This window comes from Pocillopora verrucosa, chromosome 2 (assembly GCF_036669915.1).
Source record: "Pocillopora verrucosa isolate sample1 chromosome 2, ASM3666991v2, whole genome shotgun sequence".
Classification (NCBI taxonomy): Eukaryota; Metazoa; Cnidaria; class Anthozoa; order Scleractinia; family Pocilloporidae; genus Pocillopora; species Pocillopora verrucosa.
In genome coordinates, this window is record NC_089313.1 from 10,747,976 (window position 1) to 10,765,203 (window position 17,228).

At 37.9% G+C, this 17,228-nt stretch overlaps 1 protein-coding gene across 1 annotated transcript; it reads right to left on the reverse strand.

The window, feature by feature from the left end:
• Positions 1 to 1,275: 1,275 nt before the first annotated feature.
• LOC131771286 (SMC5-SMC6 complex localization factor protein 1) lies at positions 1,276 to 17,173 on the reverse strand. Its single transcript, XM_059087061.2, has 16 exons — positions 17,032 to 17,173; positions 16,121 to 16,199; positions 15,401 to 15,635; positions 14,422 to 14,599; positions 13,071 to 13,514; positions 12,715 to 12,795; positions 12,370 to 12,534; positions 11,200 to 11,378; positions 10,434 to 10,514; positions 9,703 to 9,865; positions 8,852 to 9,169; positions 7,675 to 7,790; positions 4,197 to 4,246; positions 3,485 to 3,685; positions 2,999 to 3,112; positions 1,276 to 2,573 (listed from the first exon to the last, which is right to left on the reverse strand). Exons 1-16 carry the CDS (start codon positions 17,161 to 17,163, stop codon positions 2,143 to 2,145), a joined length of 2,967 nt encoding a protein of 988 aa, XP_058943044.2. The 5' UTR covers positions 17,164 to 17,173; the 3' UTR covers positions 1,276 to 2,142.
• Positions 17,174 to 17,228: the final 55 nt, after the last annotated feature.

The window sequence follows — 17,228 nt, forward strand, 5'->3', positions numbered from 1 at the left end:
TCGGACAGTTAAACAGCGAATAACAATTAAGCACTTAACGGTAACAGGCACACCAATGCCAGCAAATGAAAATTAAGGTCAAGTTTGATGAGCAAGGTTGCCTGGGTTTAGCTTGAAAACGAAAATTGTACGAAATTGACCGGTGCTATGACTTGTAATCAGATGTTATATTTACGTCAAGAACCTTTTCTTAGGACACTGAAGGAGAAATATTTCGAGGTTTTCTCTGTGTAAATTTTTTTCACCCTATCTTGTCTTTTCGATAGCTCAAGACAGTTGAACCTTAGGCTGATGTGCTAACCCTTTACACCCTAACATCAGTATGCGTATTCTCCTTACTGTTCTCAATAGTACTCCTAGGGTGCTGAAAAGAGAATTTGTTGAACTGTCACGAGTTTTGTTAATTGGTGATCATTTGCTTTATTCTTTCGACTTTAATGTGTGATTCAGGGGTGATATTGTAAGGAGAAATTAGATGCTTATCACTCTTAGAGGTGATAGGGTTAAATAAGATACCTATCCTGTTTCTTGCAGTTTTTCATTGACCTGTCAATAGGCCATTTTATGGTTGTGTGCTTGGTTGCTAATCCTTTTAACAGGAGTGAGGTTAAGAGTAACCTTGTTGTAATACAAACCCTGCTGCTTTTCAAATGCAGATTGCCTTAATACTATGCTAACTAGATACTGGTCTCTTTCCTACAAGGTCACCTTTTAGACTCATTCCAAATCAAAGGCTTAGCAACTAAGTACACAACTGTCATATGGCCTATTGTAATAGGGGTTAGACCCTAAGGGGTTCTCATGCTTGTAATTTCGCAGATTCTCTCCCTGAATTTTACTTCACGTAGTCCTGTTGCAATGCAAATGGAGCAAACACAACGACCGTACAAAATAATACGACAATAAAACGAGAGGTGAAACAGAGAGCAAGCGATACGCAAACGAGACAATCTAATCGAGAAAGAAAAATTAACGTCGTTACCATTAAATAAAAGAAAACTAAGAGCGATTGAGATAACATCACAACGAATGTAAGAAAAGTTAAGAACGCGCGGGTAACTAGCGAATTCGAAGTAATCAAATGAAAGAGAAAAAAGACCGTACGAGTGATGAGTGCATCATGGGTGTGCCAGCGCGTTATTACATTCTAAGCTACAAAAATACTTTTTTCAATATTCTAATAAATCTGCAGTACATTAAACATTTTAGTGGTAATCATCGTGATTTAAGCGCGCTAGTGTCCCATTTTAGGTGTTAACTTCACTTGGTATTTTTTTTTTACCTTCTACAACTATATAAATTGTGATAAGTAAGTTATTATGAATAAACTATTTAATGCAAAATCGTTTTATTCTAAAGTTATTACGCGTAGCACTATTAATAGCCTATTTGTCTTCCCAAATGCTATGGCAAACCCGTAATACGTTCATCATTGGGGTGAATAATAGTTTGCATTATCTTTGGTGCTTTATTGATATTTTTCGCTCTGTAATTAGAAATACTCAAATATATGGGAAAATGAGATTAATTTATAAAGTAATTTATATAGGCTTTTAACTGAAGTATTGAAGAAAACAAGCTTTTAAAATCAATTTTCAGTTCTATCCATAAACGTCTTAATACATCAAGAAAAAAAGAAAAATTTTCTCACAAAAAAAGGAAATCGGATTAAATAAACAACATGAAAAAGCTGTACCTTTACCAAGAAAACAGAAAAATGTTTTTTCAAAAGAAGAAATTGAATGAAATAAACAATTAGAAAAACCTATTCCTTTACCAAGAAAAAAACTGTTCCACCACCAAAAACTTTTATCACCAGACCAACTACTGATGATCATGGATTTTCCTATGATTAACAGTAAGCGCATTTTGCCGAGTTAACTTTTTTTTTTAAATGAAAACGCATGTCCGAAGGCTATTTGTTTCTCGTTTTTTTCATAGTTTTAATTGATTGGCAACATTGATTGATATTCTGGAGAACATTTACAAGAAAGATTTTTAATGTCTTGGGCAGAGAGAGCGACGAATAAAAATGTTTGATCCCGTATGCGTAACATCCACTTGGATAAAAATTTAATTGAAGAAGTTTTATTCTTTGGACATTGCTTCTCCAGTATAATCAAAATCAACATGTTCTCCTGGTTACGACCCTCCTAGCATCCTCATGGCTTGGATTCGGACGCACGCAAGGGAGGAGAGACGCCTGTCTGCGGCGATCCTGGTAACATGAGCTTCCAGATTATCGCAGTGTTCACCGAAGTTCAGCCAAAGTTGCTCGTCACAAGCAAAAGTAGCCCGTGCTCTTGTAACACGGAAATACGACTGCACCAGATGGGAAAGGATCAACAGATATTGCTCATATTCTGCAGTGGATACACGCCTACTGGAGTGTCGTCCCTTTCCTAATACTGCTCGGTAACATTCCTCGTATGGACGAATAGCTGTGACGCAGCTACTCTCCTTTCTTCTTAAGTCCAATTCCATGGTTTGTAAAAATTCCTTTATTTCATCTTTAGCTGCTAAGTCGACTGGTTTTTCATCCTGGGCATTTTTTGCTTGCAGTAAAGGTAAACCTGAGAGAGGATAACGGTTGTGTTGAGGAGAACGAAGAAATTTTCCTACACGACATGAAATACATAAACTTCCCAGGCGTACATAACATTGGGAAAAAGTTATGCATTTTTCAGATTAAATCTCTGTTTTCCTCTCCCTTCCGAGGCTTGGAAAACTAGTTTGCAAATTTCCGTATCTATACCGTCTTAAGAGAATTCAAAAGTCTACACCTACTCTAGGAATGAGTGTCACGGATAACTTAAATGATGGGCAGACCGTAAGCCACTAGGGAATTTCTTTTTTCCAGTGAGCTGATGAAATATGAAGACAATCTACAAAGATATGACTTCCAATTAAAATTCTTATTTGTCGTCTTTTAGAAGACAACAATCTTTTAAAAGTGGTAACATCACCAGTGTTTAACTCAAACCATAAAATCCCTCACCTCCTGCTCTGACCAGAAGCTCCACAACTTGCTGGTGACCATTTCCCACTGCATCATGTAACGGTGTTGTCCCGCATGGAGGAGCTAACAGCAAGTTAAGTACCTTGCTCGGATCTGGTAAATCAAAACGATTAAAGTATGTAACAGCTTGGATAATATGTCTGCTGAATAGCAAGTGGGTTTTCAACTCCACACTGAATCTGAAATTCGGCTGTTGGCATAATTCGCTTAAGTATCGTTAAACCAAATCAAAGGTAATTACGATGGCTAATCGGAGCATAGATTAAATCCTAAACTAAAGAACCAAATAGTTTGCTAAATTTGAAAACTGCTTGAGCGGCCTAACCCCTAAAATGAGATAAACCCCTATTATTTGAAGAAATTGCACATGACAAATTTTGAGCAAAAACCATCAAACAAGGCCGTCCTTAAACACAGTACACCTACAATCTTAAAAGTAAAAGAGAACCAACTGAATTAACATACCGTGTCCGGGTTTCATTTCATACACCAGCTGTCTTGCCTTCAGCAACTCTTGAACACAGTCTGCAAATCCATGATTACAAGCCTCGTGCAATGCTGTCCATCCTGCATAGTCCTGAAGGTTGGCGTCTGCGCCTTGCGCCAGAAGCTGCTTTACTTTGACCACATCGTTCCTGATGCAACTTGACTGAAGATCGGACTCACCTAATAGGGAAAAGTAAAGATGCTTGTGCAAAGACAGACTGGTCTGTCTTCTTAGTTTTACAAAGGAGAAAAGCTTAGCTGTTCTACATGTTAAATAAATGGTAACGCTTGTGCGACAAAGTGAACAAACCTGCCTTTCAGCTAATGAAGCAATGAGGTTGCAGCCAATGGACTTATTGACCTCTTAAGTATGCATGTTTTGTGTACACCTTTCAGGTCCTGTGATGATACTCCAGAGAACTGTTTTTCAAATGTCCTCTTATCCACGTGCATATGTACGCATAATTTACAAAAAAATAAAGCAGGAAATCCTTTGAGCCCTATAATGGGTAAACAAAACATGCAAGCTAGAGAGGTCTACTGCCCTATGTGAATGTTGTTCACAGGTCTCCTGAAGTAATTTTGCATGTACCATGTGCATTGTTTTAACGTCCTTGCGAGAGTGCAAACACACTTCCGCACGACCTTACTTTTTTAACAACCATGAAAACAAGAAAAGAATTCAACTCACCCTTTGGGTTTCGACGGTTTATGTCTCTCACTTTACGATTGCTTGCACTGCTGTCATAAAAAAATAAAATAAAATAAAAGACGTTATGGTTATCTACACCTGTAACTCAAAACATCGTTAAAGTCAGCTTGAATACCCATGAAAACTCTGTATTCATTCTTTAACCCACATGACGCTGTCGATCAGCGGTTGAGAGTAATTTAAAAAAAGACGTTTTACACGGCTCGGAGAGGCAAAAAAAGCTACGGAATCTCGATGCAATAACATTCTATTTACTAAATTGGGACTTTTTCATGCAAATAACAAGCCTGTACAATAATAATTTCCAATAAATATGCCCTGAATGGTTTCTTTCGTTTTTCTTCGTTTTTATCCTGTACAAACATTCAAACTTTAAAACTAAAGGAAAGAATAATGCATAAGCACTTTAAAATATCGCACAAACTGCAAGTCTTCAATGCCACGAGCTTGTTTGACCTAAAACTAAATGAGAAAAAAGACGAACGCGCACACGCATACTTTTAATGATCAAGGATATTGAAATGTGATTACTCTTGGTCGTATAGAATTAGCTAATTTCTGATACACATATCAGTGATAAATCGGCCTGCTTTCGGCTAATTACAATAAACAAATTTCTGTCGCAGAGATAAATGTTAGACTTGATTCATATATATAATTGCAATGAACTCATATCTGCCGTAGCAATCAATGATAAATATGCCTGCTACCGGGTAATTACGGTACGATGAATTTATTTTTGCTATACAAATAAATGATTGATTTCCCCGGTCTGAGCCAATTTCTTTTATCAGTCATATATGAAAAACGTTTTAGTTGATTTACTAAAATCGTTTCCGCAGAACACGGATGAATGTTAGATGTTGTTTAGCGGGATCTGTCTGTGGACAAAGTCCATTCCTTCTGCTCTTGCTGTGTAGATCACCATTCGTATGCTGACCAGCAACACGTCGTTGCCGCATTGATGTTTGGTCCACTGCTTCCTTCTCTTTCCCTTGGGATCCAAATTGTTCAGTGCTGACCATCAGCTGAAGTTTGGCTGTGGTCTGACGCATCACCTTACCAGGTCCACCTTTAAAACAGCTGGCGCCGTTCGCTTTATGGTGTCCGTCGATTGCACTGTACTTGCAAAAGTTCTTTTTGGGTTGAACTAAATGATCTCGACCAGGGCGAGAGACCAAGATCTTTTCTTTCTCCAGCGAAGGCTGCGGTAAGTATGGTTTACAGATGACGGTTTTATTCTGGAATGTAGGTCGTCTTTCCCTTTTTGTTCTCACGGAGTCATTATGAACACGTAGCACTGACTCCTGTTTGGCAATCCTCCCGCCATCCTGGGTTGATTCTCTTTGGTCATGGGGTTGTGTGAATTGAAAGGTTCGACGTCTTGTAGTTTGCCGATAAAGAACTTCACGTCGTTTCAATTTCAATGGCAAGTCAGCAAGAACCAACTCACTTTGTGGTAGAACAAAAGGCCGTCCATTAATCACAAACAAACCACTGGAACTGGGTTTGGTATTTGTGAAGGACACAGGTAAATTTGAACGAGCTTTTCCATATGGAAGACCACAGGCAACCGTTGGCGACTCTTCATTTCTGCAGAACGGAATGCAGGTACCCTTCAATGGTTCTTGATGCTTTCCCGATGGCTGAGCACAGGCGAATTTTTGTCCTTCCTCACAATCAGATGACTTACCACCAAAAGTGCGTTCACTCCTTACTTTGAAAGCTGAAGGTAAGCCCGTCATCGACAGCCCTTGCCTTTTTCGATTCATCTTTCTATTTGGATTTTCCGCGAGGAAATAAGCGATGTTCCCTCACATGAAGTGTTAGTGGAGTGAAGTGCTATCATTCATAAGTGAACACTCTTTATCAACTAATCGGACGACGTCATCGTCTTTGGTAAACGTCATGTACGTGTACATGAGCTGACGTAATAAAGTGAAGGATGAAACAAGTATAAAGGGAAAAAAATTAACAAAAATGCTACATTTTTAACATTTTACATTTTCCCTTTGGAGTGTTTTTTTTTAACTGCAAACTTTTATGGCCAATTTCTTTTGGTGGACATACCATAGTGTTCCTCACGATTTTAAGGTATGGTGTAAGTTATACGTCATGTGGCGACCTTATTGACGTCACTAGTATTATTCTTAGCATTTTTAAATTTAAATGGTACCTCAGGCTTTATATTGTTCCCTAGCGTCACTAAGAAACCGAATATCTAATGATTAACGCAAGAAAAATGTTGGTAACTAGGCATTCAGTAGAATGGTTGATTAAGTTCAGATGTCTGACGTAATACCGCTTGGGTGCGAGGCAGAGTGTGTCCCTTGCGTGGATATTGCAAACATCAACTTCGTTTTTTTTTTACATATTTCTACGTGTTTTCTCGGTAAGTTCGAAAGCGAGGTTCAAGAAAATTTTGCGTCCTTCCACGACCTTATATTACATGACGTAAGTACGTTTCATAAATAGCATGAACTAGGAAACAGAGTTTTTCCTTTTTGTTTCATTGGTGTGAACGTAGTGTTGGAAAACAAATTGTACCCTTCAATTTCTCTTTACAGACGTACTTTTTGATTTAAAGTCGATTTCCGTTTCTGGAAAAAATTCTGTGTTCTCTTTATCTAAAATAATTTAAACAATTGTGTTACGAGTTCGAAGGTGTTGAAACCGGTCAATATGCTGGGTTGTCAACAAAAAAAGGAAACAATTTCTTTATTCACAATTTCTTTCAATCTTTGTTCACCTTGAACTCAAAAGTGATAATTTCTTCATTCACGCGTGAAACTGCGACATGTTAATACATTACGAAACGAACTAAAAACTAATTACAGCACAAAAGTAGAAATAACGATGAACAAACAATTAATGACACCAAAAAGACAATCACCTGTAGAAATTAATCTCACAAAACAAAAATACGAATGTTCTAGAAATCTCAACAGTAATCGCACCATTCTGTTGTCAATGGTAAAAAATGTACCTATAGCTTTGGTCAACTTAAAGCTCAGTCGTCGAGTTTAAATGGAGGTTATTACTATTATTTCAGCTTGTGACCAACGTTAAACACCTTTTTCTATAAATAACAACCGCAATGATGCTCAGTTGTGGTACACGTTTTTTTTGTTTATTATCTAAGTGAATGACAGACACAGTCGATTAAAAAGTAATCGGTTAAATGGGAATCTGTTTACTAAAACACGAAGTAATCTCGGTGTTCAGCTAGTTATAGTCTATGACAGTACAAACTAAAAGGGAAAACATTGTAAAGTTTTGTGCGATTCAACCACACAGATGAAGTACAGAACTCCAATATTTGTGTTGAAAATTTCCAATTCACTAAGTTGATGGCCGCACTCACGTCGAGTACAGACAAGAATTTAGTTAGATCAGTAATTCGATGATTCAGTCCCTAATGCACTCAGTGCACCCACCTGCTGGCAAGTGTACTCACCCAATGGCTTGAGGTGGAGTTCGTTTACATGAAGTTCCATTTACAGGAGTAGATCCTGGGATTGAGTCGGTACTCGCACAGGTAGCCTCAGGTAACAGGAAGAAATAGTTGGAAACCTATTTAGGAAATCAGAAGTTAAGCTAAGCAACTACGGGCCAAACGAATCGTGTTCTTAACAATTTAACCCCTAAGATTGACTTGCATCTAATTTCTCCCAACAATATCAGCCCTGAGTCACACATTAAGGTCACGAGAATAAAGGAAATGATCACCAGCAAAAGAAGCTCTTGACTGTTGAACAAGTTCTCCTTGTCAGAATGTTATTAAACGTGTATAGATCAGTATGGAGAATATGCATACTGATGTTAGGGTGTCGAGGGTTAATGTAAAGCGAGAAGAAACGAAAATATTGGAAGAAAATGGTATGGAATCAATTAACGTTAAATAGGAATGAGCCATTTTTCAGAATTCTTCCCTAAAATGCCCGATTAAGTTCCAACTTTTCATCAATGAACAGATCGGTGTTGGAAGTCAGCAGTCAGCAGTGATGCTCGTTTGTTCCACAAGTCGTTTCAACAATCACATTCGTTTTGTCAGCGACAAACTGCAACTATGTAATGCTTTGCGGTCTCAAGACTACAAATACAGCAAACAAATCGCCAGTAATATACGGCGTCCCTTCTAGACAAACGGCTTTAAATTTCACTTTCCATTTTTTTCTAAAAATCAAAAAAAGCGCAGTATCTGCTCCAAGAATTGGCCAGTATGCCCACATAAATACAGCACTTTTCGTTTGAGTGTAGTAAAACAAAAAACAAAGTAATCACAACGGCCAATCAGGAGAAGGGAAAGTACCTGTAAAGCCAATGAGAGCTCAAAGTAAAAACAACCAAACGGCTACAGCACGGGAAAACCCGCGCGGGCGACCAAGTTGTAATTGGTTTTAGTTTTGCATCTAATTGGTTAATAGAGGGATAGGAATTTTCTGGACCAATCCCAGAGCAAGCCGGTAAAGCAAAACCATTGCAATTTCGGCTTACTTTTGACACTCAATTGCGAATTGCACTCACACCAAATAAAATTATATCTTTTGCTTCAAATATTGTAGGTGTTTCGAGAAAGGAGCATTTTGCAGGGCGTATAAAACATTACTGCGTAGGACACAAAACCGGCCTACTATTTTCTCAAGTGATAAGCCTTTGGTATTCAGGTGGCGTCTCTCCAGGGGTACTAAGTGATCGTTGTAGTTAACCAGTAGCATGTCAGTCACTTGCATTCGAAGCCACGTGGGACTACACGTCTCCAAAACTCGCCTCAATGCGGCCTCGTTTCCGTTTTCAAAGACCAGGAAAAGCTCGGTCACAAAAGTTCTCGAGCGTTCACTTAACCTTGTGCCTAGCTCGTCTTCGTTACACTTCATAGAAACGACATCAGAGAAAATAAAGCATCGAGCTGCCATGGCAACGAGACTTTGAAGTGAGAGCAAAGTCGCAATCTGGAGGAACAAAAGTAAAATGAAATTGAATCTGAGAGAATCTGAGATCAATTCATCATGTGAAAAGTTTAAAAAGCTTTCTCTCATGTTTATTTGAAGAGTGCTTTTGATGTCTTGGCTCCCTCATGGTGGAAAAGCTCGAAATCTGGGTCAGTTCCAGAATCTAATATCTATTAAAACTTGTTAACTCGTCAGGTTAATTTATCATGCCTAATTTTAATTCAATTTCTCTCAGTCCATATATTACAGGGCGCTTCTAAGTGCTAACGTAAGGAGAGGCAGTGCAATTGGCAATATGGCTCCGAGGCATTCCCCCAAGCCTTGGAGCCATGCTAGAATTTCAATATATCGAAAATGGCCGTTTCACTTTTATTATTTCTACCATTTTGAAACAGAATGACTTGAGGCCTGGTCTGTTCTGTGGCGTTAGGTTCTTCTCATCTCGCGTTTGTAGCAACGGTTCCATCCACCAATACATGCCAGAAAAACAAAAACGGTCTTCTCATTACGTTTGGCCTCACCCAATCACTCACCTGGAAGGGTTTGTCACGTGATGAGCAAGCTGCAGTCCACGTCGCCCTGAAGAGCTCACGCAGTCGAATGTTGAAGGAGACTGAGGACGACCCCGGCCAAAACAGTTTCCAAAGAAGGGATTGTTTCAGACGGTCTAATTTGTCTCTAGGAGTGACTAAAGTCCTATGAAAAATAAACAAAAGGTAGCAGCACGTTCGTATACTATTGAAATCAACCTGTTACAACAGAGAAGTCACTAGTCCAAGCAGTCACCGCGTTTCAACGAAAGAGGGTTGAGGAAGGGATCTACTAGGAAACTTTAACCCTTACACCTCTAGGAGCTGATTGTTAATTCTCTCCTTTAGCTGCTACATATTTCCTTGGAAATAGTTGTGAGAATTTGATGTTAGATAAAGGTAACAACTACTTAATGAGCTAGAGTGTTCTCATTACCTGTTTGCGGACATTGTCTAACTATTTTTAGGGAGAAGTTACACAATAATCACTTCTGGAAGATGACAGCTCTCACAAATCAGAACACGATTAGGAAAAAATAATGCATATTTTCTGTTTGAGCCAAAATTTCACGAACAATATAATACTAGGTCATGTACACATACGTGAAATTTCCTGCTCCCACTTCCAACGGCAACCACTCAAAGGTAGCAGTAAAAAAAAACGTTGCAGTATTACCAGATGCATTTCCTACACAGGCCACTATCAAGTTGCTATCAGGTTTAAATGTGCATACCCATTTATCCGCTCGTTAAAATCTTTCTCTAGCAGAGTGGTCGCAAACGTCCGTAAAAGATGGCTGTTGTCATCGTTGTTACTGAAAATGAAGAGGCAATGTTTATAGAACGTTTTAAAACTGGGTAACACTTTTTTAGGGAGAGCACCACTACAAACTACCCTATTTGCCCAATTAAACCGCGCCCTCGATTAAACGACGCTGATGCCCCCCACCCCCCCTAAAAATGCTTCACCAACACAGAAAAATGTAGCTTTTACTCAAAGATTGCACGAAAAATCCCACGTAAGGTACAAATTCATCATCTATACCATCCATGTTGTGCCCATCAAAAGCCTCTGAGTGATTCCACTACGACTCTACCTCATATAAAAAGAAAGATGCCAGAAATGTAAGCAGGCTTCTGTTTCATAGGATATTCACAAATGATTAACCGTAAGTACTGTCAACGACTTTAGGAATATGATTTTGAAATAAGCACCGCACTCGAAGAAACGCTACTTCAGAAACGCTCAAAATTATATAAACGCCACGCGTTTAATCGAGAAAATACGGTATTTTCCAACCACCTCAAAAGACAATTCAAAACTTTCAACAAACACACAAACAAACAAAACAAGACGGTAAAATTAAAAAGAACCAAGATTTGAGATATCAATTGTTATCAAAAAGCAAATTTCACGAGGATCGACGTCAAAACGACCATCAAGACAAAGGTTTCAAAGATTTATTTAAAATTATAGTTTTTCTTAAAGATATTTGTTACCTGTAGACTGTTTTCATATATTCCCAACTGTCTCCTCTCTCATCCGACATCCCATCGCCATCAGTGTAAAAGCCGAGTACACAGTGGTACAATGAAGAGGTTTGGGAGGGTGTGTGGACAGTGAGAATACGTTGAAGTAGATGGTGAGCTTTAATGGCCAGGGCATTGGATGGAGATTTCTGGAGGAAAAAAATTAAGCGAATCACCCCAACCTTAACTAAACAACGTCACATCACTAAACACATAATAAGGATCTTGGGTGAGTGTTGCATAAAAGTAAACGCAGAAGTTTGGTTATTTTTCGTTAGAATTGTTGGTTGCAATGAAAATATCCTCAATGACATCTTAGTGTAGTCCACCAATCATTTTTACAACACAGTTATACAACCTCTGGACTATACTGCATGTATGTGGTTTCTGACAACTTGGGGTAAAATCAAATTAATTGACTGTATTTAGTGTCATGGTCCCTTTAAATGACTCGCAAAGAGTCCAAGATTGGTAGGTATTTCGTGGTACATATCACGAGCTAAAAATTGGCTCAGGAATTCAAGTATATGACCTGTACGTCATACACAGAAAACCTGGTGCATTCGGCCAACAGCAGAAGTTTTCCTTTCACCAACAGTATCTACTCATCACTTTTAACCTTATAAGACACACAATTTGCCTTGTTTCTTTATAGAGAAGTTTTTTTGGGGGAGGGGAGTGATATCTAACATTCCATAGAAGAGCTACAAAGGAGACAAATATTTGACAGGAGCTGTGGGTCGAATTATGCGAAACGATCCGAAGCTTTGTTTGCCGCTTCTATCGCACCGTTCAAGTTCGCGCTTCGTTTTAATAAGGGAACGCTTAGAAAAAGCTTCATTTACACAAGAAATTTTTTCCCTTAGAAAATTAAACATTCCCCAACAAATTTCTTCTTTTAAAGACACCTTGTTGAAAAAGTGACCAGCTAGTTTTTTAGTAAGTGGACTGATTAATGAAAAACTTGTCAAATACAAATTCTGATTACAACAGTAACTATAAAGTCACTTGCTCAAGAAATTTAAGTGGATAGCAAGAGGAATGCTATTCCAGCAAGTTGTGATCCTTCCATGAAAATTATCATCGGCAAGTTTTCTTTGCTAATATAAAAGTGAAAACATTTTGTGACCTAAAACTTACAACCAGCAGGCTTTGTATGATCGTATGAAGAATCTGCAGGGGAGGGTACCTCTTGGAATTCACAAAAGAACCAATCACATCTAACACTGTGGATTTATGGGACTCTTCCAGATATCCATCTATTGAATCTCGGATATAAGCTGGAAACTCACTTCTGGCACTCCCCTGCAAAAAATGGCCAAACTTACATTGTTTTCTCCAGATATACACTGCACAGGACATGACATAAAGTTTACTAGTGTGTAAAGTACAATAAATTGAACCCATGTAAATCAGAAATAAATCAGGTACTTGTAATGTGAAATTGCAAAATGCCAGGGATCAAAAAGTTACAAAGTGACTTACTTTATGTGTCTTAGAGTTTATCTTTAAGCTTGACACTGCTCTCCACCTCTCCACACAGTTAATGAGCCCTGCCCAGTTTTCCTGCACCAAATAGTAAAAAAAAAAAATTTTAATAGATATGTAAATTTCCAATCATACCAATTCAAAGTGATGAGAGAAGAACCTTAACAGGTTCTCAAAGGAAGGATGACAAAACTCATTATGACTATTTCAAGTTCATAAAAATGCTGGTTATCATTAAGCTTTTAATCAGTTAAAACTAACACCCAGAATTAGAAAATTATGCATAGTTTATACAAAGTTTGAATACTTAGTTTGGATACCTTTATTGAAACATTTGAATCAATTTTAAATACCTGTTTCTGTTTCTTGCTTGGTGACTCTGAAGAACAGGAAACTTCAGCATATGGTTTGGACCTTTTCCATGTCGGCAGTTGTGCCTGGTCATTCTCCTTTTGGACACAAGGGTGCAATGCCTGTGTCACTTTAGAAGTTTTTTTCACCTTGTTTTCTTCTTCAAAACAAGAGGACACTTTTGACTTCTTGGAAGACAGCACAGGTTCATTCTCTTTTCCAACACAAAAGGTTACCTTTGACATTTTTAAAGGTGGCATGCTAGCGTCACTCTCTTTCCTTATCCTGGATTGCACACGAACATGACCATTAACTGCACTGTCAAGAGTGCTCAACAGTGGAGTGTTCTTGGACCTGCCAGGAACTCTTTGTAGTTTAATGACTGGTTGGCTTAAAGGTGAATTGTAGGCCGAGATTGAATATTCAGCAGTAGAAGGAGGAGGATCCTGTTGGAAAGAATTGAAAGAAGAGAGGTTAAATCTTGACTTTGCAGTTGAGCAGTTTGGTTCTAAAAACACCCTTAAGTTTCCTAGTTACCAAACTTGTGGCTGATATTTAAGTAGCCTGTACCTCCCTACTATAACATCATAAAAAAAAAACCTTGTGAGTCCAAGCAGCTCAACATTTGAAGTTCTCTTCTTGAATCAAAATCAGAATAAAGCTTTTTCTTCTTGGGTAAATTGAAACAAACAGGCTTTAAGTATTTTTAGCAAAAATAATTAAAAATCTTCATTCATTCATTCAGAACAACATTCATACCCTAAGATGCACTCACATGCTAAACAATTGTTCAATTTTAATATCACTCAAAAATTTGGTGAAATTGACCGAGGGCACTGAAAATAGAGGCATTAAATTTTAATGCTTGTCTAAAAACATTTGTTTGTCATGAGGGTTTGAGAGGTCAGGACTGTGAAGATCTTGCTTTACCCCTGATGCAAGTCTGTTCACAGCCCGCATCAAAGAATGGTACCTTCTCAATTAATTCACTGGATACTCCCCTTTTCAGCTATTGTTTATTCTTGTCACATGACATGTACTCTCCCTCACCTTTGGGAGAGTGCATTGCATGACAAGACCAAATGACAGCTGTGAAGGAGACTCTTCACAGGAAAGATGTTTATGAATTTAAGTTTACTAGATAAATTTACAGTGTAATTAATCCAAATCTATGAATTAATGCATATTGACCATCTCATTAGATTTTCCAACAGGGCCCTAAATACTGTCACTAAAAGAAGTTTTTGTAGGTAAATTCCTGGCAAAACACAATTTACTCTGTCATCCTTAAAGTGGTCCTCTCCATACATGTACCTAAAAAATAAGTTTTAAAAAGTATTCATGTTTTCTTACCTGAAGTATTAATTCTGGAATATAATCAGGAGACAGACATTGTACTCCAACACTCTGAAGAGCTTGAACATCCTGCTCAAGTGCTTTTTCCACAAAGATATGTGTTATCTTTGATGCAAGACTAGCAGAGTATGGTGGCTTTCCACCAACAGTTGTAGCACCACCAACCTCTAACAACCTTAAGAGAAAAAAAAAATACCTCCAGCCATATGTATTCAAACTAAATATTGTGATTGATACAAATAGCACTTTTATCATTCATCAGTTCAATCATAAACAAATAAAAAGAAAGAAAACAATTTAAAAAATTTACCAGATCAAATTTGTAACTCTTCTTACTGTCAATTTTACAATTCTAATAATGTTAGTTCAGAGAATTCAGTATTGGATCAACTTATTATCCCCAAGTTAATATTTTCCTAATTCTCATCACTTATGTGGTTGATATTGTATTGATCTTGTAAGGAGAAATTCTGTCTTGGTCACTCATGGGAGTTAAAAGGTTAACACTCAGTCTAGCTTTATTGCTGCACATACAATGATTGAGCATGTTTTATTTATTAAAGAAATAATTGAACAAATTGATGAATGGAAGGATGAATGAGGTAATAAAAGGATGTAGAGGGATACAGGCACAAGCAGGAATAAACAAACTGACAAACAAAGAGATACATTTAGATGACAACATGGAAACATGTAAATGTATAACTGTGCATGGATGAATCAACAATCAAGCAAACAAACGCTTAACCCTTTAACTACCAAGATCTGATTGTTAGTTCTCCCATATAGCTGCTACACATTTTCTTGTAAGTTGGTAACAAGAATTTGGTTTTAGATCAAGATAACAACTTCTTCCTGATAAGTTTGAGTATTCTTATTACCTGTTTGCTGGATAATGTATGGATATTATTGGGAGAAGTTACATGTTAATCACTTAGAACTGGGAGTTAAAGGGTTAAAGGCTTATCTACCCTACCTCTTGTAAGCAGCTCTTTTCTTAGCAACTGCAACAACTACCAATGCTTTCCAACCCTCAAAAGGGCTTGGAATGTTTTGTTGCAGAAGTTTTCTCCAACGAGAAGGTGATGAAATATGAGAAGCAGAGATTCCCTCAACAGCGCACTGCTTATTCCACTCATATAAATGTTCATCTAACCATTTCCCAGCCTTTATGCTGTCCTCTATATACTGTCTCCTTAAAATCCACTTGCCTAGATAAACAGACCATGTTAGAGGATAGATGCATCCTTCTTGTAAAGATGGTCTGGTTTCCACAGACCCATGTCTTTTTCAGATTTTGCAATGAATGTTCAATGTGCACTAGAAGGTTGATCTTACAAAGAGCCATGTTCAGAAATAAATAACTATCAAGAATATTATTATTATTATATAAAAACCATCATAATTCAATCTACCAAAGGAACTTGCTCAAGGTAACTGTTTAAATTTTCTTCACCGGGTGATGAGAGAGCAACTACATTTCTCTCATTTTATTTGTTTTACTTCTTAGAGAATCAAAAGCTCTGGAGCAATTTTTTAGATTAGCACTTCAGTCTCAAACTCAATTCAATGAAGAAAGAGAGATGTCAGATTGTCCAAAGTCAAATTACAGACACTGGCACTGTTTATTGTAACTGATAACTGTCAAAGAGACCAGAGATAATAGGATTCTGTTGCATTATACACTTGAACTTACCTGATACACAGCCGCAAAGAAATTTTTCACCTCGATTTGGTTTTCCACAAACAATATGTGTGCAACTCCTCACAAAGTTCTAATAAAAGCAAAAATGAATTTATAAAAAATAAACACAAGTAAAAAAATGGTTGCCCTGTGATCCCAGCATGTGAAGCAGCCAGTCAGGGACAAACAAAGCATGTGTGTCATCTGGCAAAACATTCTGTGGGAGTGTGTTGAAGCACAGAGCAGTTACATCGAATCTGCTGGAACGGAAGATCTTCAATAATATAATTGGCGATGCTAAATTCTGAAGATTTGCTACACGAGTTTTACATGAGAAAAAGGCAAAAACAACAACAAAAGCAACAGCAAAGAGTGAAAAGAACACTATCTTGAAAAGAATGGAAAATTAATCCCAGCTATAGTGCAGCAGCGAAATGCAAGTGCAATCAGTAAAAGCAATTTAGCATTATTTTGACCCGAGTTTACCCTCAAGAGCGATGAGCATCTCACTTCTCCCAACAGTATCATCACTGAATCAAACATTCAGGTCATGAGAATTAAGGAAGTCAACGTTAAACTCTTAATTGTGAGAAATTCTCGTGGCAACTACACAGGTAATGTTTTAGAAAACAGTCTGGAGAACTTGCATACTGATGTTTAGGTGTAAGTGTTAAACCTTAGCTCGGCGAGATTATCCTCCAAAACGATTTTGGGATTCAAAGGCTTAAGTCGGCTTCTACTTCGAGCCAAACCGTAGATCTTCATCTATTTAATTTACTTGAAAATCAGCTCGCAAGTCACGAGGAAATAGGACAAACGCACGAGCGTCGAACGCACATTTTTTCTTCGCACACTACTCGATATCTTAAATCATAACCTAGAGTTTGCGATAATTACACCTTGTTACACCTTGTTTCACTTACAGGAGAGTCATGGTACGTTCCTCCAAGCTCTCTAATCCACTGCGACAATTTCTCTTTCTCCTCCGCGTCGAAAGACGACAACATAAAGTTGAAACGTTTCTTTATGGTTCGCTTATTCGAGAGGCCCGCCATAGTTATTCAACTTCCCGCGCGTTAAGGAGCGACCCGTTTCCAGTCCTAAGACCGTTTCGAATCTG